This window comes from Quercus lobata, chromosome 1 (genome assembly GCF_001633185.2).
Source record: "Quercus lobata isolate SW786 chromosome 1, ValleyOak3.0 Primary Assembly, whole genome shotgun sequence".
NCBI lineage: Eukaryota > Viridiplantae > Streptophyta > Magnoliopsida > Fagales > Fagaceae > Quercus > Quercus lobata.
Window position 1 is genome coordinate 33,409,547 of NC_044904.1, and position 25,105 is coordinate 33,434,651.

Consider the following 25,105-nt stretch of genomic DNA (forward strand, 5'->3'; position numbering starts at 1 on the left):
GTACCTCCCATGGAAGTGCGAGACTGAGCGCCACATCTATGAGAAGGTTTGTTCTGTTTTTTTTTTTTTTTTTTTTTTTTTTTGGGTTATTTATGATCTAGGATTTTGTTGTGAAATTTAGGATTTTTTGTTTGTGGGTTTTATTGATTGCTACGTTTTTGGTTGATCTATGAAATTTTGGGTGTTTGAGTTGATGGGTTATTGTTGGATTTTGTTTGATTGATGTGTTTTTTTCTTGAACCTATTCAATGGTCTTAAGAAAAAAATTATCTTTTGATTCTTCTCCAATTCATGGTTTAGCCGACAATCTCTTTGTTTTGAATCAATTTTGAATAATTGGTGTGTGTGATTTTGTCTCTTTGTGTGTTGTTGTAGATTCGACATTGAGAGAGAGGCTGAATAAGATTATGGTTTCGGACTATTTCACCACCTCACTGGAAATGAAGGCTCCGGTGGAAGTTGCAGATGGAAGAGAGCTAAAAATTAGAGAGAGGAGAGAGATGGGATAGAATAGATATGATTTTGAGATATATTATTTTATTGTGTAGTAATATTATTTTAATATGTTGTGTGGGGCGCAAATGATTTATGGGCCAGGCCCCTCTACCCAGGGAGAGTCCAAAGGCCCAGGCCGAGGAGGATTATGGCCCAAGTTCAACGAAATAGCCTTTAGGTACCGCCGAGGGTAGTTCAGTCCTCGGCAGACCCACAGTACCTCCAAAGGGAAGGGTAAAAACGGTATAGGACTGGAACATGGAAGAAAGATCTAAAATATCCAGGGAAAGCTGCTGTTATTGCCATTTAATGTTCTGAACCCGACAGAGCCGCATTCTTTGGCTTTTACAACCATCCCCAACGACTTTGGGGGATAGGCTGATGGGACAAGTATCAATTTTGGAAAGATTGACCCTATACGTGGACGAAGGACAATGAACGCAGGCGAATATAAAAGGAAAAAGAAGTAACCTAAAAGGGGGGTTGGGAAAAATGGCCAGAAACCAGAGCCTCCCAGCCCACCTCCAGGAGAAAGACTCCAGGGGTGTAGGAAAGCTTAAGTTCATACGAACACCGCGAAAAACCCACCGCCTATCGAACAAGGCCTAGCCTTTCAAACCCACGCTCTACAAATGATATTGTTAGGGGCCTTTTCACGTGCGAACCCGACACTGTTACGGTCCGTCACGAATCGCGTCCTTACATGTTGTATTGTAAAATAAAAGTTGGGATGCTGAGAGTATTGTAAAACTGTATTGTATAATTGATAAAGTGACTTTTTGAGATGGAAAAATAGGATGGGATAAAATTTCCGGATGTGAATGCTCTAAAGACTCTAGAGAGTGGAAGAAAATGCAGGGGAAATAAAAAGTGATCCAATTTAATGTGTAGAATTGGAATGGAATTCAAAACGACGTCGTCTCCAGCAACATGATTCCGTTTTTAGCGGCACTAAAAGGTTTTTTTTTTTGGTTGTCACATCTCAATGATGATTTTATTATATTTTGAAAACCTTTCATGCGCTTGAAATTTCTAACTCCTGCAGTGGCCGTGGTCTCTCTCTCTCTCTCTCTCTCTCTCTCTCTCCCCCCCAAATTTATAAATGCTTTAAACTTCAAGCTAGTTATAATATGCTGCTAGTCCAGTAAATCAAAGACATTTATTTTTGGATTTTGTGAAGAGGAGAAAGGATCTTAGACTTATTTTAAGTTATGTGAGGGGGCTAAGAGTTTGTAGCTAAACTAATTAATACCGTATTGGTGTTTTCAAAAGAGTTATTAAGAATTCAAATATTTTTCTTCAAACGGTCAAGTTATGGGAAATAAAGTTCATTATGCAACCAATAATTTTATTGGTTGTTCAATGTAGCTGATGAACTACAAAATAAAGTTCATTATGCAACAAATTTATGAATTAATTACCAATTAAAACAATTATGTGAACCCAATTTAAGTTGTGCAAGATAAAGGGAATAATAAATCATTTTCAAAACTTAATTGATTAAATTGACAAAGTTATCAACTTCTAATATCTCCACTTCTAAAGTTGATAATTGAACTCGTAACTCTAGTTGCTAGAAAATGTATATTAAAATTGATCGTATTTTCTATTTGGTGTTTCCATTACACTACACATGTAATAAACATAGTAAAACCGATAAATTCAATGGATTTTGTTAGAAAATTGTCAAAAATTGATTAGATTATTTGTTTAGTAATTCTATTACCCCGGATATGCCATAAAACAGAAAAAAAAAAAAAAAAAAAAAAAAACCCCGATTAGATCAAGGAAAAATGGTTATTTTAGGAAATTGTTAGAAATCGATTAAGGCTGCGTTTGTTTTAGAGTAAAATATTTTCCGAGTGTAAAATATTTTTAGGTGAAAATATTTTTGGGAAATGAAAATATTTTCAAGTGTTTGGTTGTATTTCAAAAAATGCTTTGAAAAATATTTTCTGATGTTTGGTTGTAATGTTGAAAATACTATAGAAAACACATTTTTTACTTGTTGCTCACATTTTCTCAGCTTCCAAACAAATATATAATATCGTTTTTCAATAGATAAACACAAAAGAAACAAAACCCAACAAAAAAAATTCATCAAATTCGGCGATTGAGGGAAAGAGAGATAGATCAGCGGTCGAGAACGATGGCGGTCAAGAACGATGGTGAGAATGGCGACGCCAATGAGCTTTGGGTCGAGAATGAGATTGGTTTTGGGTGGATTGGTCTTGGGTGGTGACGATCTAGGCAGTGCTGGGGTGCGATGATCTTGCCGGTGTTGGAGTGTGACTCGTCGGTGCTGGGGTGCGACTCGCCGGTGCTTGGATATGTGATCGGAGCTCTCGCCAGTGCTTGGATGTGCAATCGGAGCTCTTGCTATTTCTTTCTCTCTTCTATTTTCCTGGGGTGGAAATCAATTGAAGGTAAAATACAAGTGTAAAATATTTTATAGGGTTTTGGGGCTTGATTTATAGTCAACGAAAATCATTTTCCGTTTGACTGAATTTTCTAGGACAACCCAAATACGCCCAGTAGTGTAAAATATTTTCCGGAAACTTTTTACTGCCGAAACAAACGCACCCTAAATCAATGGATTTGTTTTTGGATGGGGGGAGACAATGAACCCAATTGGTTGATTTGTCCACCTTAGAACACTAGAATATGTTTACGGTGATTTGAACTTATTAATAGATGTAAATGGTAAAGAAAAAAGTTTAACATGTTGTATTAAAAAGTAAATACCAATATTCCTCTATATTGATTTTCGGTACAGTTTTTATATCCATGTGGCTAAAACTACTAATTTATTTTTGTATGTTTGGAAGAGTTTAATATGTTATTTGGTTAAAAGGATGTTAACATTGGAGCAATTGCCTCTTCTGATGCGTCTGCTTCTAATAATAGTTCTGATTCTGATTATAGTTTTTTATTATTAGACCAAAACACCATTCGGTTTTTGGTGTAGGCAGGAATTGAACCTCAGATGATAATTTTTTATCATCAAACCCAAACACCATTCAGTTTTTGGAGTAGGCGAAATTGAACCCCGAATCTCTTATTTAATCACAAAAAATTTTATCAATTGAATTAACTGGAACCCAAAAAGGAAAATTGTATTAAACAAAATAAGTTCTATTACAATAGAGCTAAGCCTTATCAAAGTCAAAGGCTAGCAAATTAACTACCGCAGAAGGTAGGTAGGTGTACAAAATATAGTTAACAACTTGTGAAGTGCCCAACTTTACCAATGCACCAGCACACTGATCTGCTTCACAGAAGACATGGTTGATTGTCCTGTTTGAAAGTTACTCGAGAAAGTGCCTCCAATCAGAAAGCATAGGTTCCAACATAAGATTAGTGGCAATGTGGCATGGTTGTTGGTGAGTAAATTGACAATGTATTTTCTCAGAGGCATTTGCAATATATGGGTACGGACCACAAAGCTAATGCAACTACTTTCTTTTCTTTTACCTCTTTCTTTTATTTTTTTATTTTTTGGAATTATGCTAATGCAACCACCTAATCAAAAAGTGAGTGCAGAAGACATGATTGTAACTATTACGCCCCGGGACCGCTGAAGCAGAAGAATGAAGTAGTGTTGTGGTCCAACTTTTGAGTTTTATTGAGATCAAGGGTGTGGTTTTTTTTTTTTCATTATTATTTTATTTATTTTGATGGGGTTGTGAATCTTGTGATGCTCAATTGTTAATTTTTTTTTTCTTACTTACAATAAGTGGGGGAGTAGAGAAATTCGAAATCAAAGTCTTCTTAAGGTCTGTTTAGATACCGCTTATTGCTGAAAATTAAAAACTAAAAACACTGTAATAAAATAATTTTTAAATGTGTGAATAGTACTGTGGGTTCCAATTTTAAAGTTTTTTTTTTATTTTTTTTATTTTTATAAATAAAGTACTTGTGGATCCCGTGAACAGTGTACGAGACCCATTGGAAAAGCAACAAAACACTCTTCTCTACCTGCATGGGACCAATAGTGCACTTTCTCATAAAATAAAAGAAGCCAAAACACAGATGCTCAATGTTATTATCAGTATCCAAACGGATACTTATAACAAGAACTAAATAATATTACTGATTCTTAACTATTAATTAGCAATAATATGAAGTATTTCTGTTAAATCCAGTAAAACTCTTAGATTTTTTTGTAATAAAAAAAAAAACCCAATAAAACTCTCCTTACGAATGAATGTTAAATTGATTTATTAAATCAAAAGAGCCTCAACAGTCAGCACCATTTTTTAGGTATGTTCTTTTGAAATCCAAAGTAGTACTATAAAGTTTCACAAGATTTCAAATATTGATACCTCATCCACAATTGCTAGAACGAATAAAAAAACACAAGATGTTTCACACAATCGATTTTGTATGAATCAATAAATCTCCACATCCACAACTCTAATATAAAACCAAGAGAAGAGGATCACTCATTTGCTAATTGGTCATTTTATACAGGAGTGCTTCTCTTAATGCATTATTTAGTAGGAATGCTTCCACCATATGATGGTCAAAATTGCTTCTCAGCAAGCATGATCCATGTTTTGCCGTCTAATTTATAGAGACAAAAATGTCATTTTTATTTCATTTTCATCTCTACTATAAGTCAGGATATGCCAATATTCTTTTTGTACTTGGAAAAATAATTATCCACGCAGTGTGTGTCTTGTGCATATAGATCTTTCACGATAGGCAAAGAACTTTGACATTTAACATTTAAATAGTGAAATGAGTGATTTAGGGGTACTATCTTTTTTATTGTAAAAACTTTATAAAAGGTTTACTTTTAAACACAAAACAAAATTTATTTAAGAATTATGGTGACAATTTAATCATTAAATTACTTATGTAGCACCATTTACATAACCTTTCATAATAAATTTTGTAGGACCTTTAATATTTTCTATGATGAAATTTGTCTCTTTAAAAACCGAAATTAACTTCTTTTTAAAAGGTGAAGGTTTTGGAAGTACAATCACGGGATGTTACATGAAAAGTCAAATGTCGCGATAATTTCAAACCTCAAGCCAGAATCACGAAGAAAACTATACCATAAAGAAGAAAAATGAAAGGTAATTAACAAGTAACGGTATGAACAAACACTTCGCCCAAATCAAGAAATGTGGAGCAGTGGGGGCATGATAACGTGGGCTATATGGAATGCACGTAATAAGCAATTCTTTGAGGACATACAAACTCACCCAGAAGCTATTCTATGTAGTGCAAAATCTCTCCTGCATGAATACCAAACCCTGATGGCTGACCAGAGGACATGGTTACTTTGGCTTTGGTAGCCTTTTCTTGACTATGCCTTCATTTTTGGATTTATATTTCGTCAGGATTGTAGTATTTTATATTTGGGTGTGGGTGTCCAGTGAAAGTTATCACTGGACACGTTGGATGGCTGACATGTGTCCACTCTTGGACATGTGTCCTAATCTTGACATGTCCAGTGATGTAGGCCCTTCACTTTACACAAGCCATTCTCTTTATATTTTAATAGTGACTAGCTTATCTTTGTTCTTAATGACCTGTTTGGAAGTTTAAAGAGGAAAGAGAGTAGAGGGGAGTAGAGGGAAGGAGAGTAGTGGGGAGGAGAGTAGAGAAGAATAGTTATTCTCCACCTTGTTTGAATGTTTTTAAAATTAGTAAGGGAGAAGAGAGTAATTAGCCATTCCTTTTATTTGGATGTTTTAAAAATTAGGAGGAAGAGGAGAGAAAATGATTTAAATAGACAAATTTACCCTTATTTGAAAATGAACTTGTAACATTAGTCTATGATTAATTTGTTAGATTAAATAATTATTTAATCAACATTCTCATTCCATCAAATACCACTAATAAAAGTATAAAACTACTATAAACTATTATAAAATAATTTTTATTACCTCAAAAACAATTATAATAAAAAATCAAAAACCTCATCCAATTTCCTCAACTTTCTCGAGAAACAAATAATTCCCACAGTTTCTCACTCAACCCAACTTGCCTCACTTAATGAACCTACATAGATTGGGTTAGACAGGTTGGCGGGTCTAGCAAATTTTTCTGAACAGTCATATCCTTAGCTATTGTTATTGGCTACTTTTTAAATTCAATTATTATCTTTAGCCATACGCTTATTTGTTTGTTGTTCAAAAAATATGGGCATGTTGCTCAATGAAATAAATCTTTGACCCATTAACTACATTATAATCTTTTTTTGATATTGTGGTAGGAATTCCCCAACATCTAGGTAGAATTTGCTTTTTACCAAATCAACCAATGCTATCTACAGAAGATCTACCATGGCTGATTGGAACTCTTCCAGCAAGAAAAATAAGATTCAAAATTTGGACCAGGACCTTGGATCGATCAAGAACTCTTAGATGGCTCCTAGTGAATTCCCTTCCTGATGAATACATAGATGGAAAACATACTCAATCGGTTAAAAGCTCTCAAGATCATCCACGTGTGTTCTCTATTGGACCTTCGTCTAACCATGTAATGTCCAAGAACCCAGCTTTTGGGAAGAAGATAAGAGTTGCTTAGATTGGCTAGACAAGCAAACGGAAAATACAGCTGCTCTGCTCTTATATACGGGAAACAGAGTGTAACAGAGTTTGGGGAATTCACCTTCCCTTGTGTCTTGAACAGCTGCTTTGTTCTTATATACGTTAGATAATTACTGTATACTAGCTAGCCGTTTGATGATTGTTACAACTATCCCACTAAAATCGCAAGGCTGTGCTGCTATTTGTTGGGAAGATTTGTCATTTGTAGTGTTAAATTTTCTCAGGAAACAAACATAAATTATTTATATAATTGGTTTGTAATTTTGTTAATTTAGAAATGATAAATTTGGGAATTCATTTGGTTAATAATTTATCTACTCTACTCTTCCCCAAAATCTATCCAATTTGGAGAATTAAAAATGAGGGATTAGAAGTAGTTGAAATCCCTCCAAACCCTTCCAAACCCCTTCCCCTCTTTCCTTAAAAAACTTTCAAACAAGGTAATTGAATTACTCTCCTCCTTCTACTCTACTCTTCCTCCTTTTTTTAACATCTAAACAGGCCATAAGCCCAGGTAGATATAGGCCTGTATGGTTCAGGACCCATTTTTGTACTTTTGTATTTTGCCTTTATTTAATGCAATTCTACCTTCTTCAGTCAAAAAAGAAATGTGCACATTTCCAATAAACTTTTTGAGAAAGACTTGGGCATATTAGAAAGTCTCCCACTAACAAACCGCGAATGGCTCATCCAATGCTTTTCATTTATTGACAAGTATTCATGGATCCAGACTCCCTTGTGGTTAAAGCACATTGCAACATTTTTGGATTCAAAAATTGGAATAAAAGAGAGGATACTCCCCTCCTTCCTTCGTGAAAAATGCATGACTCACAATTTTTTTTACAAACTATTGATGTGGTAAGTAGTTATTTGTAAGTGAAAAAGTAATATTAATGATGAATCTAAATAAAAATCAATAAAAATTTGTCACAACAACAATTGGTAAAAGAGTAATACTTAGGCCTGTCCGAGACAAATCGAGTACCCGACCCACCTGAGATTCCGACCGATTCAATCCAGAAACCACCCGATTTGAGCCCAATGACAGGTTGACGGTGGTTTTCGAGGAACCAACCCGATTCTGGTGGGTCGGTTGGCGGGTCCTTGCATCTGAACCCGATTTCAATCGACCTGACTGATTCTATCACCAAAAAGGTCGTCGATCTCCATTGTCTACACAATTTCTCAGTCAGATCTCGCTAGATCCAGCGAGATCTCGTCGAGATCCAGCGAGATCTCTTCGAGATTTGCCTAGATCTTGCCATAAAAGACTAGTTTTCGGCTAGATTCGCTGGATTTCGGCCAGATTTGAGCAATTTTCAGCCAGGTATGGTGAGTTTTGGCTAGATCTGACCTTGACCGAGACTTGACCACTTTTCGGTGACAAACCATTCGATCCGACCCGACTCTCTGACTGGTTGGTGGCAGGTCTAGAAATTTTTAACCCAACTTGGTCGGGTTAGTTGCGGGTTGGGCACAAACCCGACCCGGACCGACCTGTAGTCACCCTTATTAATACTATAAACATAAACTATTTTTCAAACTTTTTTATAAACTAATGATGTGGTAAGTGATTATTAGTAAGTAAAAAGATAATGTTAGTGGTGAACTTAGATGAAAACCAGTAAGAATTTACTATATCAATAATTTGTAAAAATATTGTAAAATAATTTGTAACTATAGTAATTTTTTTAGTAAAAATCTTCTAAAATAATTTGTGCATATAACATTACTCTTCATGTCTTAACTTTACTTACAGAGTACAAACATTTATTTCTTTCCTTAAAAAGAAATAACTTTTCCCTAAATGAAAGATCTTTAATGCCATTGTGTAATACCCAATATACCCATTAACTAGGTGGTCCATTAGGCCTATCCCTTAAAATACCAGTCGGATAGAGACTTCCCATTTGTTACCCACATTGGTCAATGGCCCACTAACCTCTGGTTTCCACATTGCCATGTGTTATAGCATTATCCTTTGTGATATCTTAAACCTCGAAGCTGGGTGTAATCTTTGGCAAGAACATCAGCAAAATTTACAGCAACAACCTTTACCACCTTATAAACCTCAGAAAAGCCAAACCTCAAACCAACCAGCTTGCCCTTCCATTAGAGCTTAACATAGCAAAATCCTCATATCCTTTTATGAACTGATTGAAAAAAAATCCCAAATTCGAGTGGCTAGATGGAAGACAAAAAGTCCTCTCACAAATATCCAGAACAACAATATGCTAATGTGGCTGTATCTATTCCTTCCTACACTATCTATCCTCACTTCAACTTCCTAAAACTACATGTAAAACAGAATAGATTCTATTCTATGTGACGTTTGGTGGGGAACTCAAACTAGGAAAAAAGAAAACTCATGTGCCTAAAATCTTGGAGCGCTATTTGTAAACCTTAGCTAGTTTTGGAGGACTTGGCCTAATCAGATTAGTAGATACAAATTATTCTCTTGGGTCTCCCTTTTAAAATCAAAATATCTCAAACTATTCATGCAAGCATAAAACCCTCCAACTGCTCATGGCTTTGCAAAGGAATCCTTTATTTACAAGAGCTTCTAAAATTAAGTCTTTGTGCAAAGATGGTCAATGGGCGATTCACAAAGATTTGGGATACCCCTTATATCCCTACCTGAAAGTCTCATCGTAACAACACTAACCCCAATTCCTCCCACCCCAAAATACTCATTGTAATTGACTTCATCAATCCAGAAACTTTCCAATGGAACCGAGGTATCTCCATTTTTACCCCCAAATTGCTGTGAAAATTTTAAATATCCACCTCTTCCCGACTCAACAATTAGACAAGGCAAGTTGGATAGACAATAACAAAGGCATTCTCAGTTAAATCTACTTACCTCTGTTGGAATTATTGCACAAATAATTTACTTTTGTGATTTTGTGAACAAGATCAATAATCAATATATGCACAAATCTATGTGTTAATGTTTAAGAGAAAATAAAGTAAAACTTATGGACCAAAAGAATGCAAAATAGTTGATACAAAACCGATCAAGGCTAGTGTTTGACACTATGTCCTTAAAACAGATTTTGCCCCTCACACTATTTATTTAGTGATACTTTGAGTTTTTTAGACGTTTGCCTCCCAAGATACAACGATTAACAACTTGCAGAAGAAGCACTACAATCTCCATGCACAACGAACAGAACTGTGTCTCTCTCTCTTTGAAGACTTATGAAAATGAATGGGAAAAAAAAAAAAAACTAACTTAAATGAAATAATAGATGCCTATTTATAGACACACTAACACTAGTTTAGAATAGGTGCACTAGTGAATAGACATATTGTTATACAATTACACTAGTTCAGAAAAAGGTGTAATAGTGAATAGACATATTGTTATACAATCACACTAGTTCAGTACAAACTTGCACTAGTTCAGAAAAGTGCAATAGCCAACAGACATATTGGTTTGGAATTAAGTACAGTACACATAGACAAACATTGAAATAAGCCCAACCCACTTGGGCCGACACTTACGAAATCAATTTCTCGTTCACACCTTAATGATTTGGAAAAGTGTCCACGACGATAATAAACCATTTTTCCAACAATCTCATAGGACCAATCACTGAGATTTAGCTCCTCTGGTCCTAAAACAATAAAGGATTGAAACACACTCTAGAAGGAAAAAAAAATCAATAAAGCCACTTTGGCAACTCGAATACAATCCATAGACCAATCTTGCTTGCTCTACCATACACGAGGAAACAAGTTTTCATCTTTTCACCCAATGTTTTCTGGCTCAAACAGTGTGGCAATCCTCCCCAGGGCCAATCCATATAGATTGGCTTCGACTTACAAACTTGGCATAATAGGCTAGCTTCATCCTCAACCCTGGTAAAAATCTAAATCTCTACCTTTAGGAGACCCGCTCTTTTACTCTGCTTTCTGCTCATATATGCTACCAAATTTGGCTCCATAGGCACTAGTTGCACAACAGCACAAGAGTCACTCTTCCATGCCACCACTACATCCCCTTCCCTCCCTCCAATGCTTGCTCGTGAGATTAATAGAATTTTCTTATTTCACCAACATGCATGCATGGGAAGCCTCACATCTTCACTACATTCTCCCCCTCACCTCCAATTTTAACCTGTCCTCCACATTGTTGCCACATTATCAACTTCGATGTTGCTGTGAGGCCTAACAATGTCTACCTTGATGTTTTCAGTCAATATCATTTGGGTAAGATCACATATGCTTGAAGTGATGTTGATGTTCATGGTGACCGTTTTTGGGCTGAAGCTAAAGTAGGACTTTTTGCCATTATTAGTGTTTTTTCCCATGGGTTTAGACATGTTATTTTTGAAGGAGACTCTTTAATGTTATACACACCATCTTAAATCGTTATGTAGTGGATTGAAAAAGAGAGATCCAAACTAGTTTGATGCTCAACTTTGTCCATAAAAATAAGTTCATCCAAGGAACGATTTATTTGTTTAATTCTGGCTAAAATTCAAATCACACATTCTAAGTTTAGCTGAAATTCATTTAAGTCCTTTCACTTTACTTTTGTTTAATTGAGTCTTTTAAATTTCATATTAATTCAATTTAGATCTTCCATTTAATTTCGTTAAAAAATTGCTATTAAGTATGCAATTAACTAATAAAAAAATACATTTAAAAAAAAACTAAAAATATAGTTTTTTGAAAAAATTAAAATAAAATTTCTCACATGAAAAAAAATCTATAAAATTAATAAAAACAAAAAACGTAATTTTTTAAATTTTATTAACAGCAAAATTTTAATGGAATTAGACGGAAAGCTTGGATTCAATAAACTTGAAACTTAGATGACTTAATTGAACGAAAGTAAAGTTAGAGGTTTGAATTTTATTCAAACTTAAAGGACGCAATTTACATTTTAGAATTTATTTTATTATTATTATTTTTTTAGTTAAGGCTTAAATTTTTAAGAGCAAAACTTAGATGGTTCTCCTTTTAAGATTTTGCTATGTGGATTTTTTCTCATGAGATGAAAGTTTATTTTTTAATTAAGTAGCCACATGACTGAATGTTAAGAGGAGAATATTAGGAACAACACTTATGGCCTGTTTGGAGGTTTAGAGAGGCAGGAGAGTAGAGTAGAGAGGAGTAGAGTAGTTGGGAAGAGAGTAGAGAGGAATAGTTCCCCTCCACCTTATTTGGATGTTTTAAAATTAGTAAGGGGGAAGGGAGTAATTAGCCATTCCCCTTATTTGGATGTTTTAAAAATTAGGATGGAGAGGAGAGAAAATGATTAAAATAGACAAATTTACCTCTATTTGAAAATGAACTTGCAACATTGGTCTATTATTAATTTAGAAAGGATAAATTGGGAAATTTATCTAGTAAATAATTTATCCACTCTACTCTCTCCCCAAATCTCTCCAATTTGGGGGATTTAAAAATGAAGAGTTAGAGGTGGTTGAAACTTCTCCAAACTTCTCCCCATTCTCTCTTAAAAAACTCCCAAACTAAGTAATTGAATTACTTTTCCTTCCTCTACTTTACTCCCCTTCCTTTTTTAAACTTCCAAACAGGCTATTAAGGTAATATATCTAAGTAGATATTGAACCTATATTATGTCCAATTTTTAAATGGAAAGTCATGAAAGAGAACATGTTACAACTTACAAGAAGTTGTGACAATTCCATTGGGCTGAAAATAATATAGCGTTCAATATCCGATGGGCCTAAACTTTAAACGGGGTTTTAGCCTTTTAAAGTGGGTTGTTCTAAGTGTAACTTCGTTCCCACATCACATGTATCCTTCACACATGTGACATTTCACATCCGCTAAGTTAATGTCCAATCCGAAGTGAGCGAAGCCAAATAACCCGCGCAACCAGGGCCACGCTCGCAATGTCTCCACTGTCCAACCTTTATCTCTGCACTTACAATTCTCTCCACGCCATCGGCTGGTAATTACTATTTCTTTCCAAAATTACCAAAAATTGTACTATCTCTCTCTCTATCTCTATCTCTCCCAGTTCATTCATGCATTATTCATTGTCAATAACACTGATTTCTAATATTTATTATTATTATTATTTTTGTTTATGTCAGGGCAATTGCTCTCTCTAGAATTTTGAGCAGCTTTGTAACCACCAAGTCCGTGAATGGAGCTTACGCTTCTGCTGGTGAACTAATCTGTCAGTTTTTTCTTTAACTTAATTGGGCTCTTTATTTTCTTGGCCTCAGCTCAGCTTGGTTTCTTAATTCTTGTTGAATTTGAAGGAAAACTAGGAAAGAAAAAAAGAAGAAGAGAATTTTATCAATCTTATGTTTTTTAAATTTCAAACTATTTAATTATATTACTTGTCCAAGAAGCTTAGGCTGAAAGAAAATAGCGAATTCAATCATTTAACCATTATTTTAAATTTTTTTTTTCTCACGTGTGAGTCCAAACTCCCCTAAGTAAGTAGGGCCAGCACATTATATTTTTGTATGTTAAATAGGTGTAGAGTGGTGACAAGTTTTGAAGTTAGGTCATATGCTTTGATACAATGATAAAGTATCACTTTTTGCTACGAAAGTTTAAGCTGATAAGAAACGATGAATTCAATTATTTAACTATTATTTAAACATTGTTGATATTATTATTATTATTATTATCACTGTTTTTGTTTTTGGAGTGAAGGTTTGCTGCAAACAGCTGCATTCTTGGAAGTTGTACATGGGGCCATTGGTAGGTTTCTAAGGTTTTATGTATATGCCCATCTGATGTGAATATGATTGAATATATAATAATATATGTGATGTGTAATTCTTTGGAATTTGAGGTCTTGTGCCAAGTGGAGTTGTCAATCCTCTAATGCAATGGGGAGGAAGGACTCATTTTCTGTTGGCTGTTGTTCGTCAAATCGATGAGGTTCTCTAAATTTCTTTTGGATTCTCTTAGTTTAAATTTAGTTCTATATGATGGAAAATGTTAAGACTAATACCAATTTATAAATCAGAGGCATGCAAGCTAATGTGGCAATAAATGTAATTGGTGTCAGTGTCACATCAACAACATAATAAATAAGTTCTTTAATTACTTTGTTGCTTTATGTTTAAAAGTTGACATATCAATTTGTAAGACCTATGTAGAAAAATTTGCATTAGCCCTAGCATCACTCCTAAACTATATTAATGTTTAGTTTTTGGATTCAATTCCTATTTGTGATGTACAAGCTTCAAGGTGAAGCTGTTACTTAATAAAAGAGTGGTCGAAGAAAGGAAGGGCAAACAGATGATGTGGAAGTCTCTTAGGGCCTATCATTTGTGCAGTGTGGGGGTTAAAGATTTTGAGTTCATATATGTTATGCTGTATTTTTGTGATGCTTAAACTGATCACAATCTTTGGTTCTAACCTGTTTTGCAGGTGCAAGAGTTGCCATCAATTTTCATAACTTTTGTTGCTTGGAGTCTAAGTGAGGTAGGTTGGATTTTATATGGTTCTGGGCTGTCCCTGTGATTTGGTACTTAATTTCTGTAAAACGTTACTTAAACACCCTTCCAACATGATCCGGCAGTATTGCATTGCATTGATTGGAAGATAAGAAGTTTGAAAGAACATTCTGGCAAGGTGTTAAGATGAATTTTTTAAACGAATCCTTTGTTTGGTCATGGGTTTGGCTGAAACAAATGATAGTAAAATGCTTGGTGAAAAATCATGCCAGAATGTTATTTGCAATTCCAAACTTAATTAGTTAATGATTGCTGACAAGAGGTGCATTGTCTACTAACTGGCTACAAAAAATATTATTAATACTTGATTTAGCTGATGATTACTAGATTAATTCAAATTTATCTGTTCTGTATCTTTTTCCAGAGAGCTTCCAAAAAAATTCTTTTTGCAGAGAAACATAAAGTAAAAGTTATTGAATTTCTAGTAATTCTATTTTTGAGAATCAAATTTCTAGTAATTTGAAAAACTATAGTTGATTGCATTAATGGACCTGTAATACAAGGTAAGGAGATCATAAGAGTTGTCCCAAAGACATTGTTTTTACTTGCCTCTTTTAAATGGAACTCTCAAGGGTTGGAATTAGGCTTCAAAAGCTGACAATTTATTTGCTTACCTTATAAAAAAGCTTATTTAAGTTTACATTGCAACCAAACATATGTCATGTATTATCATCAATCATTTGAGATACATGCTTGAGTGTGGGATGTTAGTCCCCAGTAAATTATTTAGTCTTGTGAGATAATACAAATTTGTTTCAATTGTCTTGGCTGGGGGTGACCAAAATATGTTTTTATTTCTATCTTTAATTTTATGAGAGAATTTGTTGTGGGATTGCTTTTGTAGGCCACATAGTTGTTCACAGAACAGTTAACCATGGCAAAAAAGAGAGAAAAAAAATCACAGAATTATTACTAGACTGTTTCTGTATAGGGCTGTATTTTCCTAAAAAAGCTTCTGCCATTACCTTTGGGAACCATGAGCATTGGACTACAGTTTTTTTCTGAATGCTTTAAAATAACTAGACTTGGGTACTGACAGCATAAGCATTTCCATTACAGTTAGAGTGCGTTTGGGAAGCGCGTTTTGCGCTTCCCAGACGCGTTTGCGTTTCTGCATTCCTTTTTTTTTTTTTCTTTAGCCGAAAAGCTTGACTTTTCAACTGATTTTCAGCCACCTGTGGGTCCTGTGTACTGTTCACAAACCCACAAATTTCACTTTTTAACAACTTTTTCATTAAAAATGGGACCCACGATACTATTTACACATTTAAAAATTATTTTGCTACAGTGTTTTTCAGTTTTCAGTTTTCAGTTTTCAGCTGTATCCAAACGGACCCTTAGTAAAGGAAATTAAAACTAATAATCTTATAGCCATTCACTTATTTTTTTAAAATTGTCTCCCTCTGTGTGTGTGTGTGTGTGTGTTAAGTTAATGAGAAATATAGAAAGCAAAAACGGTCAAAATCTCTCATCATTGATTTCTCTCTTACTACCTAGTCACTCTTTTTTTTTTTGGGAGGTGTTCTTTTCTCCTTCTGCATTACAAGTTTTTTTTTTTTTTTTGATAGGGCATTACAAGTTATTGATTTGTTATCCATCCAATTCGATGTATTGTGTCCTACTTTTCTCAGTGTGTTCCTGCTCCTGCTTACCAAATTTCATGGCATATATAAAATATGACATGGTGATGATCCTGGATGCAGGTAATTAGGTATTCACATTACGCTTTGAGCTGCATGGGAAGTTGTCCATATTGGATTAATTACCTCAGGTTAATCTCTTTTTTGTTCCCTAAGAATTTGTATATACACACACCACTAGTGATACACTATATAAGCAGAAGCTGAATTTTCTAAATAAAATTATACTTTTGCTTTTCACTAGGTACACTGCATTCATTGTGCTGTATCCTATAGGAATGGCCCTTGGTGAAAGTAAGCAGCTACCATTAATTACTTTGATATTTAACAATATTATTTTGATCCACTCCCCATTCCCTGTCTCTCATTTTACTATTGACTCTTTTTTCAGTATAATTTGTTTAACTGTTGGTTATTGCCATGTAGTGTGGCTTATGTACCAAGCACTACCCTTCATAAAGAAGAAGCATCTCCATGAACATCTATTTAATGGGCTTCCATTCAGCTATTATAATTCGCTCATGGTATGTTGATATTTAAGAAGATTTTGTTGGGAAACCTCGAGTGTTTCTAAGAAAGTTGAGGCGTCCATTATTTCTTTGCACTCTTCCATTCCTTTGAGGTTTGTACTATGGATAGCTTATAAAATTAACATAACTGGAGGCACATCTGATTATGTAGATTTTAACCTTTTGACTTGAAATGAAGATGGTAACTTGTTAGGTTATTTGGCATACCTGCCTGCTCCGGCAGGTACAGGGTATGAAATTATGCAATAAAATTTAGGTTGGGATTTGGGAACTTCAATCTAAAGCGCAGTCCAATTATGTATCTTTGAGTTACATTATTGTGTAATAGAACTATTGTTGGGCTAAGCTACCTTGCTTTCTCCAACTTGGGTAAATTTGAATATATTTGGCCTTTATTTTGTCCAGAACGGGGTGGGAAGTTCAAATCTGTGTTATGTTATGTTTACTTTAGGACTGCTCTGTCTCAAACCAGCTCCATTGCCGTCCCTATAAATTTAATGCTAAACTTGGGTTACTTGTATACAAGAATGATCTTTTGGACATGGCAGTTTCTTAGGAGAAAAGTCTGGAAGTTTAAAACCATAGTGGGATGTCCAATTTTTCACCACAATGATCACTCTATGGATGCCAGTTCTTTATAGTCACATATACCATAATATTCCTGGTCATCCAATGAGGTAGTTTGGTGGACATTTTCGGTTCTTTCTCTAATTTTCTCCTTTTCCTGTTTCCCTTTCATGTGGTGTTCGGTAAAAATGGTTCTGGTGTTCACTTTATTAAATGAAAAATGAATCAGATGCAGTATATAGGCTGTATCGCAAATAGAGACTGGTGGTTTTCTTCTTGCCATAGTATAACAATTTTTTAACTTCTTTCAATCTTTATCTTTACAAGTTTGTTGTTAACATTTACTTGAATTTTCTGTATCAGGTTCTTCTTCTGTGCTACCCTTTTCTGTGGTTAAAGCTTTACCTGCATATGTTTAAGCAACGGCGGTCAAAACTGGGAAAACACCATGAGAAGAAGAAATTGTGAAGTTTGGACCTCTTTCAGATACAGATGCTTGTTAATTGTCACTTACTGGTGCTACTGGAATTTTGAGTCCTTGGCTATAGGCTTCTTCGATATTCTTCCAATTATTTTCTTGATACACTTATGCAGTTCCATGATCCATCAATGTGACCAAAGTTAGATGCTCACTACCCTTACTTCTACCATGTTGCAATTGTTTACATGATGATATATGGAGTGAAATTATGTGTAAACTTTAGAAATTTTATATTTTTAGGAAGATATGTATTCTAGAGTCATATGCTGCCATGTTAGACTGTGTTTCATTGTAATGGAGTGTAGAACAGCAACTTGTTACTGTTATTACTGTTAACGTTACTGTTGCACAAGCTGGAGTCAGAGCAGAACCATAGTCTAGTAGCTGGATTATTCTAGAAATAAAAAAATTTATTACTATTAATTGTGATAACGGGTCTCTTTGCCCTTCTGGTAACCCCCCCCCCCCCCAAAAAAAAAAAAAAAAAGCACGCAGTTTTGTAAGTGGTCCTCTGTAACTTAAAAAGATGAAGTCCATTTGTCGCCTTTTTCCCCTAGCTGGGTTAAACCTCAATCTAGAGCAATTTCACTCTTCATCATACATGTTATAAGGTATAAAAATATATATGCAGGTGTTTTTGAAAGGGAATGCCAAGCAGCTGGTACATGATACATTCTTCATCTTATTCTTACTAAATACTGGTATACGTATATGTCCAGTGGTACTCTTTTTATGTGTTTTGCTGCCTTTCCTTTCAACAAGACTGCCTCCATCTACAGCCTTTTTTCTTTTCCCCATTTTTGCCAAGCCCTTTTGCACAATTCACATGTTTAGAGTTTGCACCTTCGTGTCTCTTTTTGCTGCAGGCAACAATCCTTTTTGTGATACTTCACTCAGTCTCAGAAAATTATGATGCCTGCACTTTTCTGGTCATATGATATGTATGTGTATTTACAATCCTTATTCTAATCACCGTGCTGTGTATCGTAGTGAGCGTTTGGGAATTGAGTCTGTGTTCAGCGTTTTTGCGTTTCACGTTTTCCACCTTTTTTTTTTTTTTTTCCCCTGCACGTGAACAGTAACCTCACATGGGTTCACTGTGCAGGGGACAAAAATTACTGTTTATGCACTGTTTATTACTGTTCACGACACTGTTTACTTACTAAAAAATATTAAAAATGGGTTCCACGGTATTATTCACACATTTAAAAATTATTTTGCTACAATGTTTTTAGTTTTCAGTTTTCAGTTTCAGCAACAATAAGTTCAATCCAAAAGTAATGTCTAATTCACTTCCTTTGAAAGTGACTAAGTTCCATTCCCTTTCATGTAGTGGCAGTTCCAGAAATTTTTTTTAGGGTGTTCCTCAACAAGCATAAATTATACAATCTAATAAAAAGAAAAATTTGTATATTGACAACAACAACAATCAAAAAACACACAAATACATAAAGTTTACAATTGTTTTCTACGAGTTTTCATATTTTGAAATTGTTGCATGATAGTCTCATTATAAATGTTACAAGTTACATCTTTTTTAATATACACAATCAAGCAATCTTATTAATTATTGTTGTTTAGTTGTTTCATTAATTTGTTTGTCTTTTATAAACTATAATTTGTTATATTATTGTTTCATTAATTATAAAATTATTAATTTTTGTTTAGCCTAACATAATTTAATTTGTTTGTCTTTAATAATGTATTGGTTAATTAAATTATTAATTATTGTTTATTAGTTGCTTCATTATTTTTCTTTACTAACTATTAACACACAACCCATAATTTAATTTTATCTTTTAATGGTAAGTTACTGCCTCTGCTCTAGATTCCTTTACTTCCCTCAATTCTCAAATATCCCACCTGGCCCTATGCTCCCATCCACCCCCCACTCAACAGACAAGCCCCATGGCCCCAATCACAAGAGCCAATCAGATATTCACAAACCATAATACTAAGGGTCCGTTTGGTTGGGAGGATGGAAAAATGAGAGGATGGAAAAGTGGGAGGCTAAAAAAGTTTTTAGTTTTCCTTATTTGTGTTTAGTTGAGAGGGTGGAAAAGTGGAGGGATGAAAAACTTTTTGGTTTGGTTGAAAATAAGGTTTGCATAAATTTACCATCATGTCCCTCTTAAATAAAACAAAAAGTAATACATTATACTCTTTTAAAAAATTGTGTATAGATGAAAGTGGACATTTATAAAAATAGCATAAGAAATCATCCAAAAGTGTTTTCTTAAAAAAAAAATTAAAATTAAAAAAAAAAAGAAGAAAAAGAAGAAGAACCCACCACCTGACAAAACCAAAGAAAGAAAGAAAGAAAAAAAAAAAAAAAAAAAACAAAAACAAAAAGCCAACGTTACAAAGGAAAAGTCAAAAAAAAAAAAAAAAAAGAAAAAAAAGAAAGAGCAAGCCAATGTTACCAAAAAAAAAAAAAAAAAGCCAGAAACGTTAATTAGAGATGGGGGTAGTTTTGTCTAAATATTTTTTCCACTTTTCACTCCAATTTTCTCTCCAATTTGGAGAAATTGTATTTTGAAGGGGGGAGAGAAACCTTGTGGGCCCCATCACTTTTCTCTCCCCCTCTCCCTCTTAACCAAACAGTAGAAAAATGTCATTTTCCACCATATTTTTCTCTCCTTATTTTCCATCCTCCTTGTTTTCACCCCAACCAAAGATACCCTAAAAGACAAACTTAGTAACTCACCAACACCAACACCAACAAATAAAGCCAAAACAGTAGGGGCAAATATTAATAAAGTTATGAAGACTAAAGTAAAGCTAACCAATAACAGTTCAAACATGAGAGAGAGAGAGAGTCATTTCATTAATTCATTTTCACTTTTCAGTCTTCAGACTTTAGAAAAAGAGAGAGAGAGAGAGACATAGAGTCTCACAAAGACTTCACAGCAAAAGGAGCAAAGTCAAAAGTGAGTGAGCAAACCCCCAAACCCATTAACCCGATCGTGTAAGAGAGAAAAAGAGAGAGAAGCGTAAAGAATAAAGATGAAATACCTTGAGGGAGCAGGGAGGCCTGAAGGGCGGCGCCGTCAGGGACTTAGGCAGCATGTCGAGCAGGGATCCGATCGGACCGATCTCCGATGTGGCGATGCCTGATGCGATGTGCTTTGGACTGGAGCTTGAGTTGTGCTCTATTGGCTGTTGTGTCGCAACAACGGTGTTGCTCTGTTGACTGATGGGGTTTTTGTCTTTAGGTTAGGTTTTTGATTTAGTGATTTGAGATTTTAGTTTTTGCTTTAGCTTTACCATTTGAAGAATCTTTTGGTTTTTTTTTTTTTTTTTTTTGAGAATCCGTGGGTTTGCTTTACCTATTTACAATCCGTTGGTTTTTTTTTTTTTTTATTTTTTATTTTTTTATATTGGGTTTGCTTTACCATCTGTTGTTTAGGATTGATGTTGGTCTTTTTTGTGGGCTTGCTTTGTTACAATTTATTATTATTTTTTTTAAGATTTTAGTTCAAAAATATTTTTTGGGCTTTTTTTTTTTTTGCTTGAAAGTAGAACAAATAATTAATTATTTATTATTTATTTGTGGGTGTTCCTAATTTTGCTCGAGAGTGTTTCTAATTTTTTTTAAAGGTTAAGCAAATAAAAAAATTTAAATTATTACATATAAATTTTTTTTTAGGTCAGGGTATTCTTAGAAACACCCTGGGTTGAACGTGGTGCCACCATTGCTTTCATGGTTCATATTAAATATTACAATTCTAAAAGCGTAATCATTGTCACATCATTTAAAATTTTAAATAATATAATAGCATATATAGTTAGATATGAAAAAATAAAAACTGAATTGTGGAGTTGATTATCTTCATTCCACTTGAAATGAAGGGGAAGTGTCTCAGTCTCAGATTCCCTCAGCATGTTTCTTTTGTAGTATCGTTGAACTTGATACAGGACAACTGGCATTGAGTCTAGGTTGCTCGTGGCTAGAAGAAGCCTAACCAATAGGCTGGACTGTTGTGGGGTAGTTAGTGCCAGCCAAAATATTTACATATAGGATATTATAAAACTTGTTCTTATTTATATCTTTTGTGGGGGCAGAATTGTACCATAGGATTTAGGAATATGCTACTAACATATGGTGTTTTCTATTAGTGATCCAGGCCATGAAACCCACCACCCATTCTAGTGTAGAAGCTATTCAACTCACGGATGCTTTCTCAATTGTAGCAATAATATTTTACAAACTAGCCGACTCTCTTTTTAATATTTGTTTTTAGGTTCATATTCTACTCCGAATAAATATAGGACCAAGTTTGATTTGCTCATATAAAGCAAATGTCCCAATGCCACGTCTTTTATTTTTATTATTATTATTTTTTTAATTTATCTATACTCAAGGTTGGTACCCATTTACATCTAAAACAATTTTAAAATTTTAGGGCAAAAAAAGAGAAAGAAAAGAATGGGAAAGATTCTAAGCACAAATGAACATAACTTTTCAAAACGATTGCTGCAATACAAGACATAGTTCACAGGAATCAACAATTGGCAACAGGAAGATACAAACAACACCAATACTGAAACCAAAAGAAAACCACCAAACTTTCAATCCATTCCCATAACTTCAACAAAAGAGTGAGAGAGAAAGAGATCTTGTTTTTCAGAAATCTGTAGATGGGAGAGGTTCATGGGTATTTGGGCTGATGAAGATGAACTCGTAAATGAGGGCGGCGATGGCGGAGCCAATGAGTGGACCAACCCAGTAGACCCAGTGGTTGTCCCATGACCAACTGACCACAGCAGGGCCAAAGGAGACTGCTGGGTTCATGGATGCACCATCAAAGGCACCACCAACTAAGATGTTGGCACCCACAATAAAACCAATTGCAATGGGTGCAATAATTCCAATGTTTCCTTTCTTTGGGTCCACGGCTGTGGCATACACGGTGTACACCAATCCAAAGGTCATCACGATCTCAAACACTACGGCATTCCATACGGTCACATCAGACGATAGAGAGAATGCGGATGTTGTCTACATACATACATGTAAATTAAGAAGATAAAATTAACAATCAATACAAATATATATATATATATATATATATATGTGTGTGTGTGTGTGTGTGTAAATTTATATCGAATCATTGATGATTGAAGAGATTACTAAAACAAACAGCATAAAGGAAAAAAAAAAAAAAAAAAAAAAAAAAAAAGGCCCTTAATTGGGCTACAAACACTTAACACCTAGACTGCTAGACAAGCTGAGATTACCTAAAGTCCTATAGCTTCTGAGTCCTATAACTTTTCAAAAATCAGAAAAGAAATATCCCAGATGTTCCTTTATGCATAAACTGTGAATCTCAATTATTTATGCATGTATGAACTTTACATAAGGCTTATGGAAGTTTCACGTAGATCTAAATTCTAAATAAAGAATAATTTAGATAGATGATGATTGATGCAGTTCAAAAAGTATAGAAATTCACACGGTCCAAATGCATTTGTTTCCAAGTGAGAAGATATGTGATGCATTTTGTAATATATTACGGTATTTCTCTTACTGCATGTAGATCCCAATGTTAGTGCATTTGATATATGTAGTCTGTGGAACCAATGCAATGAGAAAGATGCTAATTAATGTATATGTACAATATGCACTAACATATACATGACCATCAGTCTTGCACTTCACCAGGGTCAAAATTATGTAAAAGTCTACAACCAAGGGAAAAAAAAAAGTTTTGCTTGTAATTTTGTATAATATGGTACTTTAAAATTACATCGAGTTTCATATATATATATATATATATATATGAATATTTTCTAAAATGTATTGAGTGAAAGTTTTTTGTTATTAGTTGTCATATATAGTTTATTTATTTTTTCTTATATATGTTGGTTTAAACTTAGATCCGTGAATGGTCTTACCAATCCACCGGTTGAAAACTTAAGGAGCAAGCAAGCAACGACGGAGCCAAGGAGCTGGGCGATCCAGTACAAAATACCCCTGATGAGTGAGATGTGGCCGCCAAGGAAGGCACCAAATGTAACAGCAGGGTTCACATGACCACCGGAAATGTTTGCACCAATTGCAACTGCCACGAACAGTGCAAAGGCATGAGCTAGGGCTGCAGCTACAAGTCCAGCCGGTGTTGTTGACCCATCATCAGTGAGCTTGTCTGCAAAAAAAACCATTCACCAATTAGTTTCTCATTTTATTGGATGAGCAAGAAAGAAAATGAGAAATATATTATAATTCTAAAAGTGTATTTACGGTCACGCTATAAATAAACGTGACATAATATAAAGAAAGAGATCTTAATTATGAAATGGACTCGATCTTAATCCTCGAGTAACATAGTCCTAGTCAATTGCGCGCGTTACTTCTAAAGATTGTGACATAAATAAAATGAAAGAAAAGGTTTAGTGTCTTACTGAAAGCCATGCCAGAGCCTTCACCGGCAAAAACAAAAATGAGAACTGAGATGAACTCAGCAAGAGCTGCTTTTAGAGAATCAGCTTGGCCAAACTCGGCAGGGCTACCAATAGCAATTTGAGAAATCGGCATTTTTCTAGTAATTCAATTTAGCTTTCGAGAGCTCTAGAGCTTATTACAAAAGCCAAATTGTACTAGCTAGACTTTTTTTGTGTCTTTTCTTGCTTCTTGCTCTTTTTAGCTGATATAGTGGGCAGTTTATATACAGGGTCTCCAAAGAATATCAACGGCCTTACTGAAACCGGAATAGCCAGTTTCTATCCGGTAACAGCTTGTTTTCAACGAGGGGAAAAAAAAAAAGGAACTAGGACGGGGCCTCCATTTTGTTCCTATCATGCCACGTGGACGGCTGATGTGACTTGTTGGAGGGTGATCACATGGTGAAAGAAATTCTAATCACCGACCAATTGGCTATGAGATGGTGGGTCCATCAATGATTGTTGTGTTTTTATTTTGCAGTTTTGCTTGACCGACCATTGGTTTGTTTATGCGGCCGTGATGTGGACGTAGTTGGTTATGCTGGCTAGCTACACTATCATGCGCTTATAAATTATAATCGTCCTTAAAAAAAATTTTAGTTACCTAAATCAACTTTTTATATATATATATATATATATATTTAAAAATACAATTGAATTTTAATTTATCATGTCGCTATATTATGATTGTTTTATTATTAAATTTAATATATAAATTAGTTTTTAGTGTATTCGAACCTGAATATTTTATTTAATAAAAAACAAAATTTACTAGTTTATTTAATTGAAACCTACCAATCAAATTTATATTTTGTTTAGGGGAGATGATGAGCCAAGGATGATATCATGGCTCCAAGGTCCTATGTAATTAATGTTGGTGTTACAACTTATATATAAAGTCTGTGGGTCCAAACCG

General features: G+C 34.5%; 2 protein-coding genes across 2 annotated transcripts; one reads left to right on the forward strand and one right to left on the reverse strand.

Moving 5' to 3' along the window:
- Positions 1–12,844: 12,844 nt before the first annotated feature.
- LOC115987884 (very-long-chain (3R)-3-hydroxyacyl-CoA dehydratase 2) lies at positions 12,845–18,168 on the forward strand. The gene is made up of 9 exons (XM_031111498.1): positions 12,845–12,996; positions 13,142–13,227; positions 13,716–13,763; positions 13,858–13,946; positions 14,442–14,495; positions 16,231–16,298; positions 16,412–16,461; positions 16,594–16,691; positions 17,628–18,168. Exons 1-9 carry the CDS (start codon positions 12,938–12,940, stop codon positions 17,730–17,732), a joined length of 657 nt encoding a protein of 218 aa, XP_030967358.1. The 5' UTR covers positions 12,845–12,937; the 3' UTR covers positions 17,733–18,168.
- Positions 18,169–22,182: 4,014 nt separating this feature from the next.
- LOC115987893 (aquaporin TIP1-3-like) lies at positions 22,183–24,441 on the reverse strand. The gene is made up of 3 exons (XM_031111507.1): positions 24,151–24,441; positions 23,644–23,894; positions 22,183–22,747 (listed from the first exon to the last, which is right to left on the reverse strand). Exons 1-3 carry the CDS (start codon positions 24,281–24,283, stop codon positions 22,373–22,375), a joined length of 759 nt encoding a protein of 252 aa, XP_030967367.1. The 5' UTR covers positions 24,284–24,441; the 3' UTR covers positions 22,183–22,372.
- Positions 24,442–25,105: the final 664 nt, after the last annotated feature.

Bases quoted from the DNA above. Each gene is read 5' to 3' on its own strand.
- LOC115987884 (XM_031111498.1), top strand. From the start codon at position 12,938: ATGTCTCCACTGTCCAACCTTTATCTCTGCACTTACAATTCTCTCCAC. The intron at 12,997-13,141 runs GTAATTACTATT...TGTTTATGTCAG, and splicing joins TCTCTCCACGCCATCGGCTG to GGCAATTGCTCTCTCTAGAA. The intron at 13,228-13,715 runs GTCAGTTTTTTC...TTTGGAGTGAAG, and splicing joins TTCTGCTGGTGAACTAATCT to GTTTGCTGCAAACAGCTGCA.
- LOC115987893 (XM_031111507.1), bottom strand. From the start codon at position 24,283: ATGCCGATTTCTCAAATTGCTATTGGTAGCCCTGCCGAGTTTGGCCAA. The intron at 23,895-24,150 runs GTAAGACACTAA...TTTTTTTTGCAG, and splicing joins AGGCTCTGGCATGGCTTTCA to ACAAGCTCACTGATGATGGG. The intron at 22,748-23,643 runs GTAAGACCATTC...GTATGTATGTAG, and splicing joins AGTTTTCAACCGGTGGATTG to ACAACATCCGCATTCTCTCT.